Raw genomic sequence first — 17,280 nt, 5'->3', positions numbered from 1 at the left:
ATATATATATATATATATATATATATATATATATATATAATATATATAATATATATAATATATATAATATATAATATATATATAATATAACATTCTATAAACTGTACATTAATATATATATATATATATATATATATATTATATATATATATATCTACACATACATATCATATGAACCTTACTTGTAACATGCATTCTATAATATTTATATAATACTGAACATATGTTAATCCGCCGGAAAAATCTTCACGTTTTACAAAAAAAAAGTAAGAAGAGTAGTTCAACAATTTTTGATTACTCTTTGATTTTGTTGTATAAATGATTACATAAAAATAGGAATTAATCTTTTGTACACAAAAGTCAAAATATTTTCATAATTCTAATGTTATATCGATTCCCTATTGCAAATTATTAAACTATCTTTAATTCTCGTATATCACATTGTCATTAAAAATATTAGATATAAAATATTACGATAGAAATTTGTTCATGGTCTATTATCAATGATCAAAAATATTGATACATTTATTCCTTATGGAAAAACGTGATTAATCTTTAGAAACAAATTTTTTCGCAAAGATAACAATTCATTTAAAAGTTAGTCTTTCTGGCAGTGAGTGCTTTTAAACGTCATAAATTTATACATGTTTATCAATAAAAAATATATTATTATATTTAAAAGTAATGAAAAATGATTGTTTACCTTTTATCTACTACCGAATAAACGAAGATCTAATTTTAATATAACGTCACCTCTTTCGACTTCTCGTAACCTGAATCGTTGTAGAATAGGTCCACAAGAATCTTTACTGTCTCTCATAATATCAACTACCTTAATCTCTGCACGGCCCAAAAATTCTGCGTTAGAAATATTTTATTAAAATGTATAAACTTATAAAGTAAAATTTGTATATAGGACGTAAGTAATACAAAATATACCATCAGGACTATAATAGCCTTTATCAAATACTGTGATACAAAGAGTATCTTCGAGTAAATCCTTGACTTGAAACTGCATAGATGTATCCCATAAAGGACAATCTGTCCCTGAAACAACACTAGTTCTTTCTTCTTGGGATCCCATTGAAACTTTGCAGAATGTATTACATTTTCCTATTTAAAAATTATTCAAAATTATTTCAGTTAAAATTATAAATATACTATTAAATTATATTTATATTTTGCATATTGTTATAATAGTTAGTTTCTGATACAGCTTTTACATAGCATGATGTTTATTTGTATACATATAACATGTAAATCATAAGTTTAAAACAGAAAGAAAGAAGATAGAAGTGCATTCAATGTTACATATTAATTAGAAAGAGTTGTTAAGTTTATTATATTAATACATGCAGTTGAAAAAATGTTAAAATATTATGTTATAAATGATACATTTTCTATTTTATTACGTACGAAATATGAAATAATATACATTGCTGGAAAATGTAAAGTTTTACCTCGTTTTTTATAATTAGTTCTTCAGCTTCCACTACAACTAATCGAAGATAGCGCTGAGGTGGTCTCCTACGAATTATAATCATGCAATATTCTGTTAGTAAATACTACAAAGCATTAGAAGTGTCATTTTATTGCCATATGAATTATTTTCTTCAGATGTCCATTGTATTTGTCCTCTTGATAAGGTTTTAACATACATGCAATTATATAGAAGCAAAAATAATAATAAAGCATGAAAGCAAGCAACAAAAATAACCTGCAGTTGCTTACCGGATGGTGCTTTCAAGTTGGAGCCTTCAAACACAGTAACAAGAATGCGTCCACATGCTCCAAATTGCGCCTGCTCTGTTTATCCATATATGTGACACATTATTGCACATTTTTATATCTTAATTGATAAAGTAGACAATTCCAGAAACAAAAAGCATCAAATAGAAAGCTAACAAATCGTAGCTACGTAGGGATTTGTTTACTTACGATTTCATTGTCGTAAGTCATTTTGGAAACAAGACTAATTACTTGTAATATGAAAATGATAAACGTATAAACAATGATATGGCAGATGTTGCGAAAACGAAACTCACTAGATCGCTGTCTCTGTAAACGAGTCTTCTCATTTTCCATAAATGTTTTGCGTGCTTCTGTAATTCTTTTCATCCATAATGAACATTCACTCGCGGATGGTACCACCAATATTATTGGCTTTTTTGAATCTCTAAGTCTCAAAGTTTTGGATGTATTATCTGAGATTTCAAATCCATTTATACTTCCACTTCCACTTCCACTTGTATCTAAATCGGATAGCAATGATAATTCATTAAGAAATATCGGCTGCAAGATGAAATTAAGATTAATTATAATTATTTTAATAACATTTATTATTTTCTTCTTTATAGAGGATTCATTAATATACCTTTCTATACATTTTAAATCGTTGATGTTCGTTACGTTCAAACGAAAATTGTTGTCCACTTGGCAAAGATTTCGTCGGTTGTGCAAATAATAAAAAATCGTTTGTTAGAAAACTAACAAGTTCTTTTCCACTTTTGGCCTGATGTAAATATTTAAATTAATTTGTAATAATAATCTGTACATTATAATTATACTTAAAGTGAAATATTATCATTTTATCACACCTTATGAAGAATACCATAATGTAATAATTTTCTTGGTCCTAATGAATTGGTTAAAGAATTAAATACAAGTGGTTCTTCAAGACCATCACATATGACATGATTTTGCAACCATTCTAATCTATCACTATTTTCTTTTTCCCTCACACCTTCATTTACCTAACAATAAATAAAACAAATCAGATAAAAGGAATAGCTTTTTATGAAATAATTTTGATATTTTAATAGTAATTCTACTTGTGTACAAAACTCTTCTGCTTTGGCTAATGCTTCTTGAAGATATTGTCTATCTGGATGATCATGTGGCGTGTGTTCTAAAATCTGTAATTACCATTAAAAGAAATTAATATGTAAATAGTATTTAAGAATAAAGAAATATTAATAAAAAAAACCTTACTTTATTAATAATAAGTGGATATTTGGTAATCCTTTGCATAGGTTTAATCAAAAATGAACTAAGTGGCATTCCTTTGGTCCTTGGATCTTGCTGACAAGCATGTGCAACTTCAACAAATTCTGGTAAAGTTTCTGTTAATCGTTGAAGATATACAGCAGCAGATATTTGACAACTACAAAATCTTATATAAGCTGACATTCTCGGTATCTGAAAGTTTATTAAATATAAAAAATGAACAATTCTATGAAATCAGATATATTTTTTCCTAATAAACACCAACATACATTTTCACATAAAATATCACCAATCATTCTAACAATTCCACCTTCACTGTTTTCTCTTCTTATTCTTAAAGTTCTATAAATAAAAGAAGTTAATATGTATACTTTTCTTGTTTCTTCTTTTAAAATTATTACCTTAAAAAATTATCATTACAGGCTATAATGTCTCTCCAGTTTACAAAGATTTTATCCACCTCATCTAAAGTTAAAACTAGACTTTCAATAAGAGGTTTCTCAAATACCTATAGAATTAAACAGAAATTAAAACAAGAATACTTTGTAACGAATTTGTATGAATAATGCATGTATATACTATTATAAATGTTTTTTTTCTTTTTTTTTCAATAAAATATGTATAAATATGACATAATAGAACATACCTCATGTACTAGCCTCATGTCTTCTATATATGCTTGTTCAGTTGTAATAAGTTCTTTTATATACTCTTGACGTTTTCTCTCCATTGGATCAAGCCTTGCCATCAATAGTTCAGTTGTCAGCTTACTTGCTACACATAAAATTTATAGAAGCATTTTCTGGATTATTTTATTATACTTAAATTTGTTATAAAATCATTTTTGTTTCAAGGATATGTTATCCAATTGGGAAGGTCATTATCTTAGAAACAAAAAAATATTTTGGCTTTACGATAAAATAAAACAATTTATTTTACCTCTACAAAAAAAACTAAAGAACAGCATCAGAAAATAAATAAGGAAAATTAGCGATATTTAAAAGAAAATATTCTCTTCATTTATGCCATGTATATTAATTTCGGTTTGATAATATAGATTATAAATAATCTTATACGGTTATAATAAACTTCTCATAAAATATTTGGAAAGCAGGAACCTCATCTAGAACAAACACGCTTGAATAAACATATAAGAAGTATACATATCATGTTTGGGTAATACTGAATGACACACACTTGGTCCGCACTACAGTACTTTACAACAGATAGATACTTTATTTCAATCAGCGTTTTTAAAGAACGTGTCTGCATATGTGTATAGATATGTATACATATGTATAAGAACGAATTTGTATATATGCATGTGAGAAGACAAGAGCAAGTCATATGAAGTATGAACAAAATCCATATAAAATTAAGCAGTGACTTGTGATTTTGTTCAAACTCTCACAATGTCCTCCGTGGAGAAGTACATATTATTTTACTGAGATTCATTTATGAGATTTGATATTACAACAAACAATGTGGATAGACTGCAAATGGTAACAATCTTAGAGATAATAAGCGCTACACAAGTATTTCTCTAAAGATAATCAGTTGCACAACTTGCTTTACACATCATCAACATGTTTAGATAAAGATTACATTGGGCGTATATTTAGAGTACTTAACAATAAGCACACAATTCTTGCAATGTATCAGATGTATTTATACACATATTTGCTAAGCTGTATATAGAATGTGTAAAAGGATAATTTGTATATAAATACACTGATGATTTATTGTGCGCTTGTTTGTTTTTTTTTTCAGTTATTTGGAACCAGTAATTATATCTTCGTTTATCTGTTCATTTTTATGGAATCTAAATAAATAATTAATAACATTAAAACAAGATTTCACATGATTCATCAAAATCAAGTACAATACTATCACATTATAAAGTTAAAATCTGAATATAAAATAAATAAGAAATTATTAAAATAATTATATAATATTATTGAATATTAGCAAATTATATGTAAATAAATTATTTCAAAATATTCATTGCAATACCTCTGTTTCTTTCATGATTTTTTAAACAGAATGTAGAAAATGATGAAAAAACTGGTTCATTGCAAAGTAATGTTACTCAACGAATCACTCGCGACCAATTAAATCATTTATTTGATTCGAGAGTAATATGTCACTGATGTTATAAAAATGACTGACATTGTTTTAGGCTCTATAATAAAAGGCTGTGAAGAAGGAGCACGCTAGTTGCGTTTACAGATCAACAGAAAACAACTGATAAATAAATAGAAATAAATTACTTTTACTAACAAACTGTATTAAGGGAAGCCAAATGTTATTGACATATACGTATGTATGTGCATATATATATATATATATATATATATATATATATATATATATATATATACATATATACATTTTGTTTTCTTTCTATCCATAGATTGTTTAAATTAGAAAATAACGAAAATATCATTTTAAAAAATCAGGTATAGAAGATAATAGAATTAATAATAATAATATTTGCATAAAAATTCAATTATGTGTGTCCATGTTGGGAATACTAAGATTAAATCATTAATATATGAAATATACGAAAGAAATGCAACACATTTTGTAGCTCCTTCTCTGCTTATTTTGTACAAAGAAATTGTCTAGAAGTGGCCTTTCTTCCATTACATAACTATCAAATTTCTGCTCTAGGCCTGGTCATGATGCAGTTACAATACAAATCGCGTTTTTTTTTGTTTAATATCAGAAAACAACATCGATGATGCTGTTGGGCAGTTTCAACAATAAGTGAAGGATAATACTCATAATATTTTCACGCTTTCGTACATCAAAAACACTTTGGGAAGCAATATTGTATTGAAGAAGGCAGGGATGATAAACTTAATAAGATTACAACAATTTTTTTTAAAGATTAAGAAACACTTAACACTTAAAGCCCGGTGATCATGAATTTAACAGCCTTAATTCTCCTATAAGTATTAGAACGTTCTTATCTATAGGATAAACATTTAAACATTAATATGATGAATAGCCATTTCCAATGTGAACATAGACCTATATTGCCTTTTATGGCAAGCTTCTGGTATCCTGTAACATTAAAATATGTTACTGTTATACTTCGATGCTTTATAATCTTTGCACTTTATATTTTCAAGAAAAAGCAATATATATAGTATATTATAATAATCCGGGCTCAAAGTGTCATTTGTATATCAATGCAAAACATATTACTAAAGTTTCTTGTTTGACCATATCAAATTTTAAGTTTAACTTAAATATTAAGTAACAGTGGCATAATATATTTAAGCCATTTTTATTATTTCTAAAATGAGAATGCCAAATATTCAATAATATTTGTCCTTGATTCCACATTGGAGTATATAGTGAACTGAGGTAGACCTTGGTGCATATATCAGGTAATATTGATGGTATTTGCATCATGATTTATAATTAGTGTCTCTTTACATGCGCATACTATTTTATGCATAATGTATTACGCACAATGCCAGTGATAAAATCATTCCAAGATATTGAAAAGATAAAACGCCTAATGCTGATAGTGGCAAACTTTAACTCACAATGACAACAAGGGAATAAAGAACCCTGCACCACAGAAAAAGGACTTGCATAATACGGATTAATACAAAGACAAAGAACCGGCCCTGAGTCTTTCTCAATCTCTTTTTCCTCTCTTTCCCTTTTTCTTTTTTGCCCACTGTCTCCTCCGTCGAGACTTCTGGTTGTTATACGCCGTGCTGAGTAGGATCTGCTATTCATTCTTATTGCACTTCAGATGTTTTTATTTTAGCCTGCAATGCTGCGGTGCTGCTCTGCTATCCTTTAAGCTGCGTGTTAAGCAGATGCGAAATACAACAATTAGTAAAGGAAAATCATTGAGTATCGTGTCAAGTAATCTGATATAATCGAGGTAGCTGTTTTTTCATATAATAACGATCACTATTAATAAATAGATTGATATGTGTAAACTTCAGATATGTGGATATATTTCAATTAGTAATAATAATAGCATAAAATAAGGATTAATAATAAATTATCTGGAGATAAGAACTTGAAAAATAGTTATAAAATCAAAATACTTAAACATAGATTTAAATATAGAATATCACAAATGAATATTATAAAAACATGACTAAAGTAAAAAATAGCAAATAGAATTAACATTACTGATAGAAAAATGAAACGGCTACCTCAAACGGACAGACGGACGGACAGGCAGGCATGCAGGCAGACAAGCAAGCTCTTTTTCACAAGTAGAAAGAATAGTATCATACAATTATTATAAGACTATAAAGGGTACAATAAGTAACATATGTTACTTTTTAAGCTAGCTATAAAAGACAATTTTACAAGAAAGGATGATAGCTGCACCGAAGCAATAAGCAGACATAACTATTATAAGTAGAAACAAAAAATTTTGGCATTTCATACAATATTTCTCATTATTTAATACAATGAGATACGGAAACAACATAAATGTCGAAGAAATTCATAGATATTATTTTTTTAGATATGGAATTAGAATTCTTTCTCTTAACAATATTGAATATGACATAAACAATATATGCCTGTATTCATTACCTTCCTACTCTATAAAACAATAAAAAAACAATTTTTATAGAAATCTTCGATGAGTATTTCCTATATAAAATTAAATTGATTAAAAAAATGAAATTATAATATTAAACAAAATATTATCATATGATATATCTAAATAAACTACAAATAATTTTTTATGTATTATAACATATAAAGTCCGTGTAAAGTAAAATTTATACAAACAAAAAGTAACGTAATTTTAATAAATAATAAACCCTTTTAATAAATTTGTTAATAAGTTTTTATAAGTGCATATGTTTGCAGATCGTTAGAAATATATTTCTTTTTTAATAAGATGACATTTTGTTATTATAGCAATTAAATTTTCCTGACGGTCGTCCATCTATCCGTATATACGTAAAATAGATTTTATATTTTTCTTAATCTATATAATTAATCAATTATAATAATTTAATATAACTGTTAACTAATACATGAATTTACTGATATAAAATTATTTGTAAAGGAGGGAAAATGCAGATTTTCTTTATTCTGAAATATGTCAAGAAAGTTTGCATAAAAACTACTTATATCCATATAATATAAAAATTACAAAACATTACATACAATGTTTTGTTTATAAGAATGATGAATAATAGTTTTGGAATACTTACACATAGGAGAGACATAATTGCTAGGAAAGACTCCAGAAACTCCATTCAATTCGCCTTTCCACCATGTTGCTTCATCTTTGGCAAGCACTGTTATAACATCACCTTTCTCAAACGTTAACTCATCTTCATTTTGTGCTTGGTATGGATACAGAGCCATAACACGTTCTGTAAATATACCAATATTACTCAGCAATAGTCATGTATAAATATGAAATTTAATACTATTGATTATTCATATATGTATATAGTACTATTACTAACTTACCAACATTTGGATCCGTTGGTGAATCTTGATATCCGTGAGAAACAGGTGTACTTCTGTTACTGCTACTAGTTAATGGTTTAACATAAGATGCTGGGAACCAACCAATTTGTCTCTTTTTTCCACGTGCCTGAATATAAAATGAATAATTGTGATGAATATGAAAATAAATAAATCATCGATAGTATGAAACCAAATATACTTATATGAGCATATTCTGTACAATTAATAATAAATACCTGAAGTTCTCCTTCCCACCATCCACTATCCGTCTTTTTACGTATCATTATTAATTGTCCTCTTTGTAAATCTAACTGTTCAGCACTAGTAGCTTGATAGGGTGCAATAACTTGTACAATTTCAGGCTTTCTTCCTCTCTATATAGGCAAACAAAGTAAGAAATAACATTTATAAAAGACATTTATAAATATTAACATATACATGATATTAAAAAAAAAAGAAATATCACATTATTAATGATTAAGCACGCAATAAATTACTCCTTGCAAACAACAAAATACCTTATGATACTGTAGTGTCAGGACATCAGCGGCATAAGCAATTAAATGCCATAAAATATGAAACTTATATATGTATACTTAACAAAATTTTTTAATTAATTAAAAGCTATATGTGCACTTTTTACCTGTTGAGCAGACATAGCAGTGAAGTCAGGTAATTCTGCTTTATCTTCTGCAGCTGCTCTCTCATCTTCGAGCTGTTCTGCAGTTTTTTCCAATTGCTAAACAAATGCACAAGAATCTAGCTTACTATCTAACGTTTAATTATTTGTTAGATGTATGTGTAATTATTCAATACAATTTTAACCAACACAATTTCTATTATTTTACTATAGCACAATTTCTATTATTTTACTTCAAACGATTTGTTAGTATAATACAGAATTCAATATAGAATACAAAAAATTTTGAATTTTGGCCATATTAGTTACTTAATATTGCTACAGCTTCATTTATGTGTTACAGCAATTATCTATTAGTTGATACATATATTTAGCATATTTTTTATTATAATAGTACTGATAACATTATTATTATCTTAAATAAAAAAATTATATAGTTACGTACTGATGGCGTTTGCGTCGTGGTAACAGTTTTATCTTCTTGACTTTCTATTGCATTAGTAATTACAGTGGTATTTTGTTCAATAGCATTAGTAGACAAAGGAATATCCTGCACACACACACACATCAGTAATATACAATCATAAAAATACATTTAAACACAATTTCTCTCTATTGAAAAAAATACCTGAGTAGGTGCATCACATTTCTCTACATAATTGGAAGGAAAAATTCCAGTTTTGTCTCCGATGCATCCTGTCCACCAATCTCCTTCTTTTTTGATGACTAAAATAACTTCACCTTGATTAAAACTAAGATCACCAGTTTCAGTTGAAGCATATTGGTAAAGTGCAATATAATATTCATTGAGACCATCATCCACAGAAGTAATAAGATCTTTACCATTAGTGGTAGTTTCTTTCACATACGATTTAGGGAACCAACCTTTACTTCCATTACTTAATTCACCATACCACCAATCATTCTATAAAATAATTTATATATAGAAAATGACGCACACTTAACTTAATCATACATGTATCTAGATATATTAACCTGTTGCTCAATGACATTAATAGCATCTCCTTTATCTAAAGAAAGATGTTGTTCTGTAGTAGGACGATACTGATATAAAGCAGTTGCTTGTATATTACAGACAACACCTAATCCTAAGGTTGGTACTATAGCTTCAACTGTAGGAGCTTCACCACCGAGAGATCCTGCATCAGACACATTTTCGGGAACTTCAGCAATACCTCTGCAACAGAAAGTTCAATAAATAACAGTTTTGTTAAAATACATCAATCATTTAAATAGATTGTAGCATACTCTAATGTTCGCTTTTCCATGCTATCCTGCTGCATAAATGTGCTGTCAGTACTAGCATTAGAATCTATTGGTTCGACATACGATTCCGGGAACCAACCAGTATGACCACGTATTTCACCAGCCATCCATCCAGGTTCTGCATTTTGAACAGGTGGTACCTGTAACAACAAATAAACTTGTTAGTAAACTAATATTTTTCATGAATTTCTTTTATATAAATAGCCTACCAAAATAATATCACCAGGTTGAAATGATATTTCGTCTTGATTCCTTGCTACAAATTCATATAATGCTCTGTATTTCATAACTTCCGCATTAGGCTTTTCTGTTATATTTGTAATAATAGCGGTATCGTTGACAGGCCAATCATTGTCATTAATCGTAGTTCCAGTGTCGCCCCAAGCACTGTCACCCCATGCTGATGTTGTATAATCTGTTGTAACACCTGTTCCAATACTTGCTCTAAGTTCTAAAATTTTTATTTTCTTGTCCTCAAATGTAATGTATAATTTTTTACAATCTGCTACTAAATTTTTCATTTGCGTTTTTATATCTTCAAGTTGACCATTATTATTTTCTATATCAGACATTTTAGCATCAATCTACAAATTTATGAATATTAAAATATCATGTAATTCTATCTACTCAGTTAGTGTATCATTTATGTACCTGTTGTTGCAAATCGGCAATTTTATCTTTCATTTGCTTGAGAGTTATTTGTTTGTTATCGAATGCCATTTTTATTGCTTCCTGTCCTGCAGTATCTTGAGCAGCATTTAGTTTATTCTTTGCTTCTATTCTTGCTTTTTCCTGACTAAGTGCTAGTAACCTTTGATTTTGTTCACGAAGTTTATTTTTTAACGCTGTCATTTCTTGCAATTGTGAATCGCGAGTTGATCTCATTCCATCAATTGTTGTTTTTACACTTGAGACACCAACCCGAGTATCACAAATCTTTTGCGATAATTCTTTCACTTTATCATTCTGCAATATGTATAATAATGTTATATGTTACTAAAATATAGTTAATTTATATTATATACTTACCAATGTTCCAAGCTCTATAGTTAAAGTTTGGTTCTTTGCTTTTAATTTAAGTAAAACATCTTGTTCTTTTTGTCTCTGTGCTTGAAGTTCCTGCGATTTCTGTTTTTCCCATTCTAAGTGTCTCTGTCTCTCCATTTCTCTATTTATAATTACATTTGTTTTATTATATCTCATATTTAGTGTTTGTTACATTTTCAAAATATTTTTACTTACTTTCTTGCAGCTTCTCTCTGTTCATGAGCACGTTTTCGTTGTTCTTCCTTTTCTTGTTCGATTTCTTTTTGCCTTAACATTTGTTTCTCAATTTCCGCTTGTCGACGTCTTTCTTGCTCCATTCTATAATAAAGAAAAAAAAAATTAATAAATCACACACATTATAATGGTTTTAATTTATTTTATATATTTACTTAATCTTTTCTTGTTTTTCTGCTTCTTCCCTCTCTTTTCGTTCACGTTCCTCTTGTTCTTTTCGCTGAATTTCTAAAAGAGCTTTACGTCTACGTTCTAGTTCTGCTTGTCCTTTTTCAAAGTTCTCCTTTCGTTTGTCTTCAAATGAAGTCTTTATACAAAATAAATGTAAAATATAATAAAAAGAACATGTGTCGAATTATAATGCAACAAAGTGTTAGACATAATGAATTATACCTGTGGCATACCAGCAGATGGATCGACACTTTCTATAGAACCTTGTGATTGTGTCAAGCTACCTTGACGTTGTCGTCTAAATGTGGGAGGAATAAGTTCCAATGGAAGAGTACTGGGAATTTGTTCACCTGCTTTAGCTAAATCACATAAATGCATTGCCAATACAAATTCGTCACAACCTAAGCGACCATCGGAATCCATATCTGCTAATGACCTAAAAATAAGTATATCTCAAAATAATTCTTAGAATCATGGTTATAAGATTTATATATTATAATTTAAAAATAAATGTACCATATACGTGCTAATATTGATTGAGGTAATTGCGACTGCACCATTATGTTCCTGGCTTGAGGCCCAGACAAAAATCCAGATCTTGTCCTATCCCAGGTATTAAATAATTGAGTATATTTTAATTTTGTTTGATGAGGTACAGCCCATTCTATAGATTGTGGAGATCCAACTGAATGTTGACTATGCTGAGAATCTACAGAACCCACTCTATCTATACTTGGTGGTCTAGCAGTTGTACTTAATGGTGTACAAGTGGATACTGGTGTATGAACAGTTGTACCATTTACTGGTGGCACACCACTTGTTGTTGAAGATACTAATGGCAGACCTACAACTGGAGATGTCGATACAACACCTGTACCTGTAACAATAAAGTATATGTTATTTATGATTTTTCACTTGTCCATTTATAAATACTATCTTGTCCATTGTTAAATGCTATCTTGTTTATTAATTTTATTAACATGCAAATCAATTTTTATGAAATATTATATATAAAATACCAGTAGCCATTGGAGCAATGGATGGTATAATAGTACTCCCTCCTGTCATTGGAGCAACCATGCCAGTACAGAGTGGTTGCATTGGCATTGTTTGTCCCATACCAAAGGCAGCAATTGGTGTTGGATTCGTATTTAAAGGTGCAATTGGAGCTACTGCTGGGGCACCTGTTACGAAAAACTATTTGTAAAAAGCAAGTACAATTTGTTTCTGTATCAAAGCAAACGTAGCTTAAAGATATACACACACACGCACACACATGTTATCACACTAACATGAAAAATTACAGACAACCGACAAATAACTATCTTATTATGAAGATGATTAGATCAATTTCACAGAAAATTTTTAATAATTGAAAGACCAATATATACGAATTTTTGTTCTATACAAATTTTTTGATAAAACTGCATAAAGTTGTAATATAGGAAAAAAATTATTATATTTAATTTAAATTTGTGGAGTAGTGTTGTAGCAATTATTTAACAAATTTACTTATTGAAATATTTTCCAAGAAGAGTTTAAAAATTAATGGCTCATATCATTATTATAAAGTATTCTGTAATAAATAGAACAACAGCATTAAATATTGCTGGTACCGATGTAATGATAATGAGCATAAAAGGAACAAATACATAATAATATTTAGAGGCAATAGTCTAAACTATTTTTGATATTAGCAGAAAGCACTTTGCTAATTGTAATATAGTACTTCCTGTACAATCTTTTTTTTCTTAGTATACCTTCTGATAAATCAAGATCGAGTAAATCTGTAATAAAAAAATTAAATAAATATAACAGTTAATAAGTACACAGTACATTGCATTTCTTATATTATTTAAAAAAGTATATTTTATATGTATTAAGTAATATTGTTTACCTATAGCAGAAGTCGTCATTGGCTGTATTTGTTGAATTGATTGAATAGGAGGTATAATAGCTGTAGCAGCAGTCGGTAAAACTTTGGCTGGAGACATTGCAGCAACTGGACTATTTGGAAATGAAGGTGGTGCTGGCTTTGGTGGTGGTGGAACATTTGTGGCAGTTGCAAAATTAGTTCCTGAAATACATTTATATAATTTTATATAAAAAGATAATATCAAAATATATGTAAAGAAAATAGTGTCATAAGATTCTCTTTCTTTAGCAAACACAAAACATTTAAGAACATTGACTTAATAAAAAGGAATCATTTTTTTGAAATTCAGATATCTAATGCTTCATATTTTTTATTTGAAGAAAAAATTTCAAATAAATATATTGCTGTATATTTAGTATGTACAATGTACATTGTATCCGTAATCATTAAAATCTTGAAATTATTTCTTCATTTTTACACATACCAATACTAGAAGGTGGTGTTGGTCTTTGAGGTGGACCAGTGCTTGGTGTACTTGTGGAAGGCACGATTCCTTTTTTTGCAGCACAAATAGAGGTGTTGTTAAAGGTTTTATAGAGAAATAATCGTTTCTTTAAAAAAGGATGTAATTTACAAAGAAAAGATTATTTATGAATAATAAGAAGCCATAGAGCACCAAATATAGTTTATGGAAATTCTGTAAACTTTTTAAAGCTTAGATATAGTAAAAAAAAAATATAAAGTAAATAAGTTATCTATAAATTATACACACAAATATTTATAAAGATATATAATTTTTGTGTTTAAGAAGTAAGATAATACCATAGTAATTACATTTAATAATATTAATATAGGAAATTCAGCATACACATGTTTTCTGCTGTAACATATATGGATTGTATTGGGTAAAAATAATGCTAAATATCATTATAATGTAATAAAAATGTTAAATTGAAATAAATATTGAAAAACAGTTAGAAGGTTTGTTCTTATTTGTTAGATTTAAAAAACACTACATTCACATTCTGATTTATCTTTCAAATTGCTTTCATGCTGTCACTAAAGCCATTCAGAAAAGAATAAAAAGAATTTTTTAAGAATAAATAAACGGAAAAAATTTCAAAAAGCAAATATGAAATAGCTTTCCATATATAGAATACAATTAATCACATAGATTTATATACATATACGAACGAACATTCAGTACTTTTAACATACCCACAGAGGGTGGTGCAGGTCGAGCAGGTGGCTTTGATGGTGTGTGAGTTGTGGCATGTATATTGGTGGCCACATTCTGTCTATTTTGTCGCGATGCTGTATAGTATGATGCATAAGTTATATGTAGAAATATGCTACTGATTAATCCATGTATATTTTGTTTTATATTTAAGTTAAAGAATTAGTGACAATACTAATCGTTATAATTCTGCAATGAGAATGATCTGCAGCATAAATAGTGGATTATCTAATCATTCCACAATGTTTATGCTCAATGGCATAGCTTGAATATGCTAGTATGCCTGATCAAAGTAGATCAAATAATGATAGTGTATATGTTTGAGCGAGTTTTTTATGAATTATTATTGTACATTATGATGTGCAGCTACATGAGGACATACCCAAGATTTCCAAATTAAGTAGATGAACAAAGTTACCTGGTAAAGTCATGGGTGATGCAGGTGTAGCTGGACGTCCTGTTGTTCCATTGGATGGCGGACCTATCAAAGGACGTGCCGGAGTACTAACTGGTACCATGCCGACTAATGGTTGCACTGATACACCTCCAGTGCCACCCAAATTAACTAGGGAAGCAATGTTATTTTGGGTTGGTATAGTAGCTGCACCATTAGTTAAGCCAATTGCATTATTGCCTGCTGAGAAATAATAACCTTTATCAACAAAGTTAATAGTTTATTTGTGCTAATTAATGAAACATTACTTACTGGTGGAAACAGATTTTAAACTTTGAATAAGAGATGGAGGTAATGTTTTAGGAATTTCAAATCCTCGTAGTTTTAGAGTGATCAATTTACAAGCAATGCAAAACTCATTTATGTCCATCTTTCCATCCGCATCTGTATCCGATAGTGCCCTATAAAAAATTTATGATGAAGAAAGTGACTTCTTTATATAACAAGTACCATACATATGTTAAAGAGATCTTATACCATATTTGTCCAAGAACAACAGAAGGAAGTTGCGATCTTAAGAGAAGACCTTTAGCTTGTTCTCCAGTAATAATCCCATTGATTGGCCTTAAAGAATCAAATTGTTCTTGATATTTAGTCCGTTCTCTTGGTTGAATCATCCAGGGATCCATGCCTATAAAAAAAGTATTTCAATTATATTCATAGAAAAATATATATTATTACCATTGACCTTTGTTTTATACTGATAAATTCAGCGCCCCCTTGTATAGAGAATCGAGCATATCGACGAAACAATTGGTGATATTTGAAAAGTGATTGATTTACTATTGTCATCATTGAAAGACGAAAATTCGAGAAAAGTATGACTACGAGAACTACGTGTATGGTATCGAAATTACGTACCCGGAGTTTGAGTATTTGCCATAATTTTACACCCGTAGTCAAGTAAGCGAGCTGTATCTGGAAGAAAAACATAGTGTAATATCCAAGGAAATACTTAGAGAATTTATAAGAGACGTTACGTTTTTTCAAGGTTAGGTCACGACGATCGATGTCGGTCGCGATGACTCGAGTATTACCTTGAGACAAAAGAACAGGCTGTACGCTATCAATTTAGCGTTTATCCTACCAACAATAAGACCCAATTAAGAAGATAAGCGCGCAGGGGGAATTGTAATCTTGAAGATTGATCGGGGCGCGAACACGAATGTATAGGAACCAATGGTTTTTCCTTTTTGCAAGGCATGCGAGCGCAAAAAATGTCTAGTCGTCTCTTGGATTTTCTGTAGCGCATCGGCGCGAGCTTAAACGATCGAATTCATGATTCTTTACCGAGAAACGGTAGCCTCCTTCCGCGAGAAACACGTCCAAGAAACTCCGTGAAATCGACAGACGTATCGCGGATCGGCCCACACTGACTGACGTACGTCACTTTGATCCTGCTCGGTTAACCTCGGAAATCTTCGGCAAGAATCGATAGACCGTACGGCGCGACGTCGGCGATCTTCAAATGCGTTCGGCTCGCCCGAACGAATGATTTGAATTTTTTCGCGCCAGAATGTGACCGATCGTCTCGTGCGTTTAAAGAGACGTCTCTCGTATATAGGTCGAGTGGGAACGAATCGATGAAATGTAATCGTAAAATTATCTTATTCTGTCCGCAAAGTAAAATGTCTCTACTATAGAAGATAATGTTTCTGTATTAATGTTTATATTTTATTTTTTACAAGTGATTTTATGTGTACTTCATTTGTATCTTTTTTTTTGTTTTTACAATATTGACTATCGCAGATATGATAATTCTTTAGAAGATACTAGGAACAGTTATATTGACTTCAATTTATTATGTGACTTCAATTTGATCGCAGTATAAATTTCATCTACAAAATAAT

At 29.4% G+C, this 17,280-nt stretch overlaps 1 protein-coding gene across 19 annotated transcripts; it reads right to left on the bottom strand.

The window, feature by feature from the left end:
• Positions 1–228: 228 nt before the first annotated feature.
• Positions 229–16,828, bottom strand: Dap160 (dynamin associated protein 160). 19 transcript variants are annotated; one of them, XM_035875384.2, is made up of 36 exons: positions 16,468–16,827; positions 16,292–16,348; positions 15,908–16,061; positions 15,683–15,831; positions 15,395–15,610; positions 14,958–15,053; positions 14,224–14,292; positions 13,761–13,940; positions 13,624–13,650; positions 12,883–13,047; positions 12,380–12,740; positions 12,086–12,299; positions 11,848–11,999; positions 11,654–11,776; positions 11,441–11,579; positions 11,063–11,377; positions 10,621–10,995; positions 10,394–10,551; positions 10,121–10,322; positions 9,753–10,049; positions 9,570–9,674; positions 9,128–9,223; positions 8,721–8,858; positions 8,485–8,611; positions 8,220–8,384; positions 3,653–3,780; positions 3,408–3,514; positions 3,276–3,348; positions 2,992–3,198; positions 2,832–2,915; positions 2,598–2,753; positions 2,375–2,512; positions 2,046–2,292; positions 1,732–1,806; positions 940–1,113; positions 230–858 (listed from the first exon to the last, which is right to left on the bottom strand). In XM_035875384.2, exons 2-36 carry the CDS (start codon positions 16,311–16,313, stop codon positions 707–709), a joined length of 5,586 nt encoding a protein of 1,861 aa, XP_035731277.2. In that variant the 5' UTR covers positions 16,314–16,348; positions 16,468–16,827; the 3' UTR covers positions 230–706. The 19 variants fall into 19 exon arrangements, 18 of the variants coding, with proteins under 18 accessions (XP_035731284.2, XP_035731286.2, XP_035731277.2 ...); XM_035875382.2 differs by having other exon boundaries at positions 15,395–15,613; positions 16,468–16,826; XM_035875383.2 differs by having other exon boundaries at positions 15,395–15,613; positions 16,721–16,813.
• Between the last annotated feature and the right edge of the window lie 452 nt (positions 16,829–17,280).

The sequence above is a fragment of the Vespa mandarinia genome, chromosome 1, assembly GCF_050613455.1.
Source record: "Vespa mandarinia isolate Hongniang chromosome 1, ASM5061345v1, whole genome shotgun sequence".
Taxonomy (NCBI): Eukaryota; Metazoa; Arthropoda; class Insecta; order Hymenoptera; family Vespidae; genus Vespa; species Vespa mandarinia.
This window is presented reverse-complemented; position numbering and strand designations above follow the sequence as displayed.

Bases quoted from the DNA above. Each gene is read 5' to 3' on its own strand.
- Dap160 (XM_035875382.2), bottom strand. From the start codon at position 16,313: ATGGCAAATACTCAAACTCCGG. The intron at 9,224-9,569 runs GTACGTAACTAT...GCATTTGTTTAG, and splicing joins CCACGACGCAAACGCCATCA to CAATTGGAAAAAACTGCAGA. The intron at 2,916-2,991 runs GTAAGGTTTTTT...TGGTAATTACAG, and splicing joins ATCCACTTATTATTAATAAA to ATTTTAGAACACACGCCACA.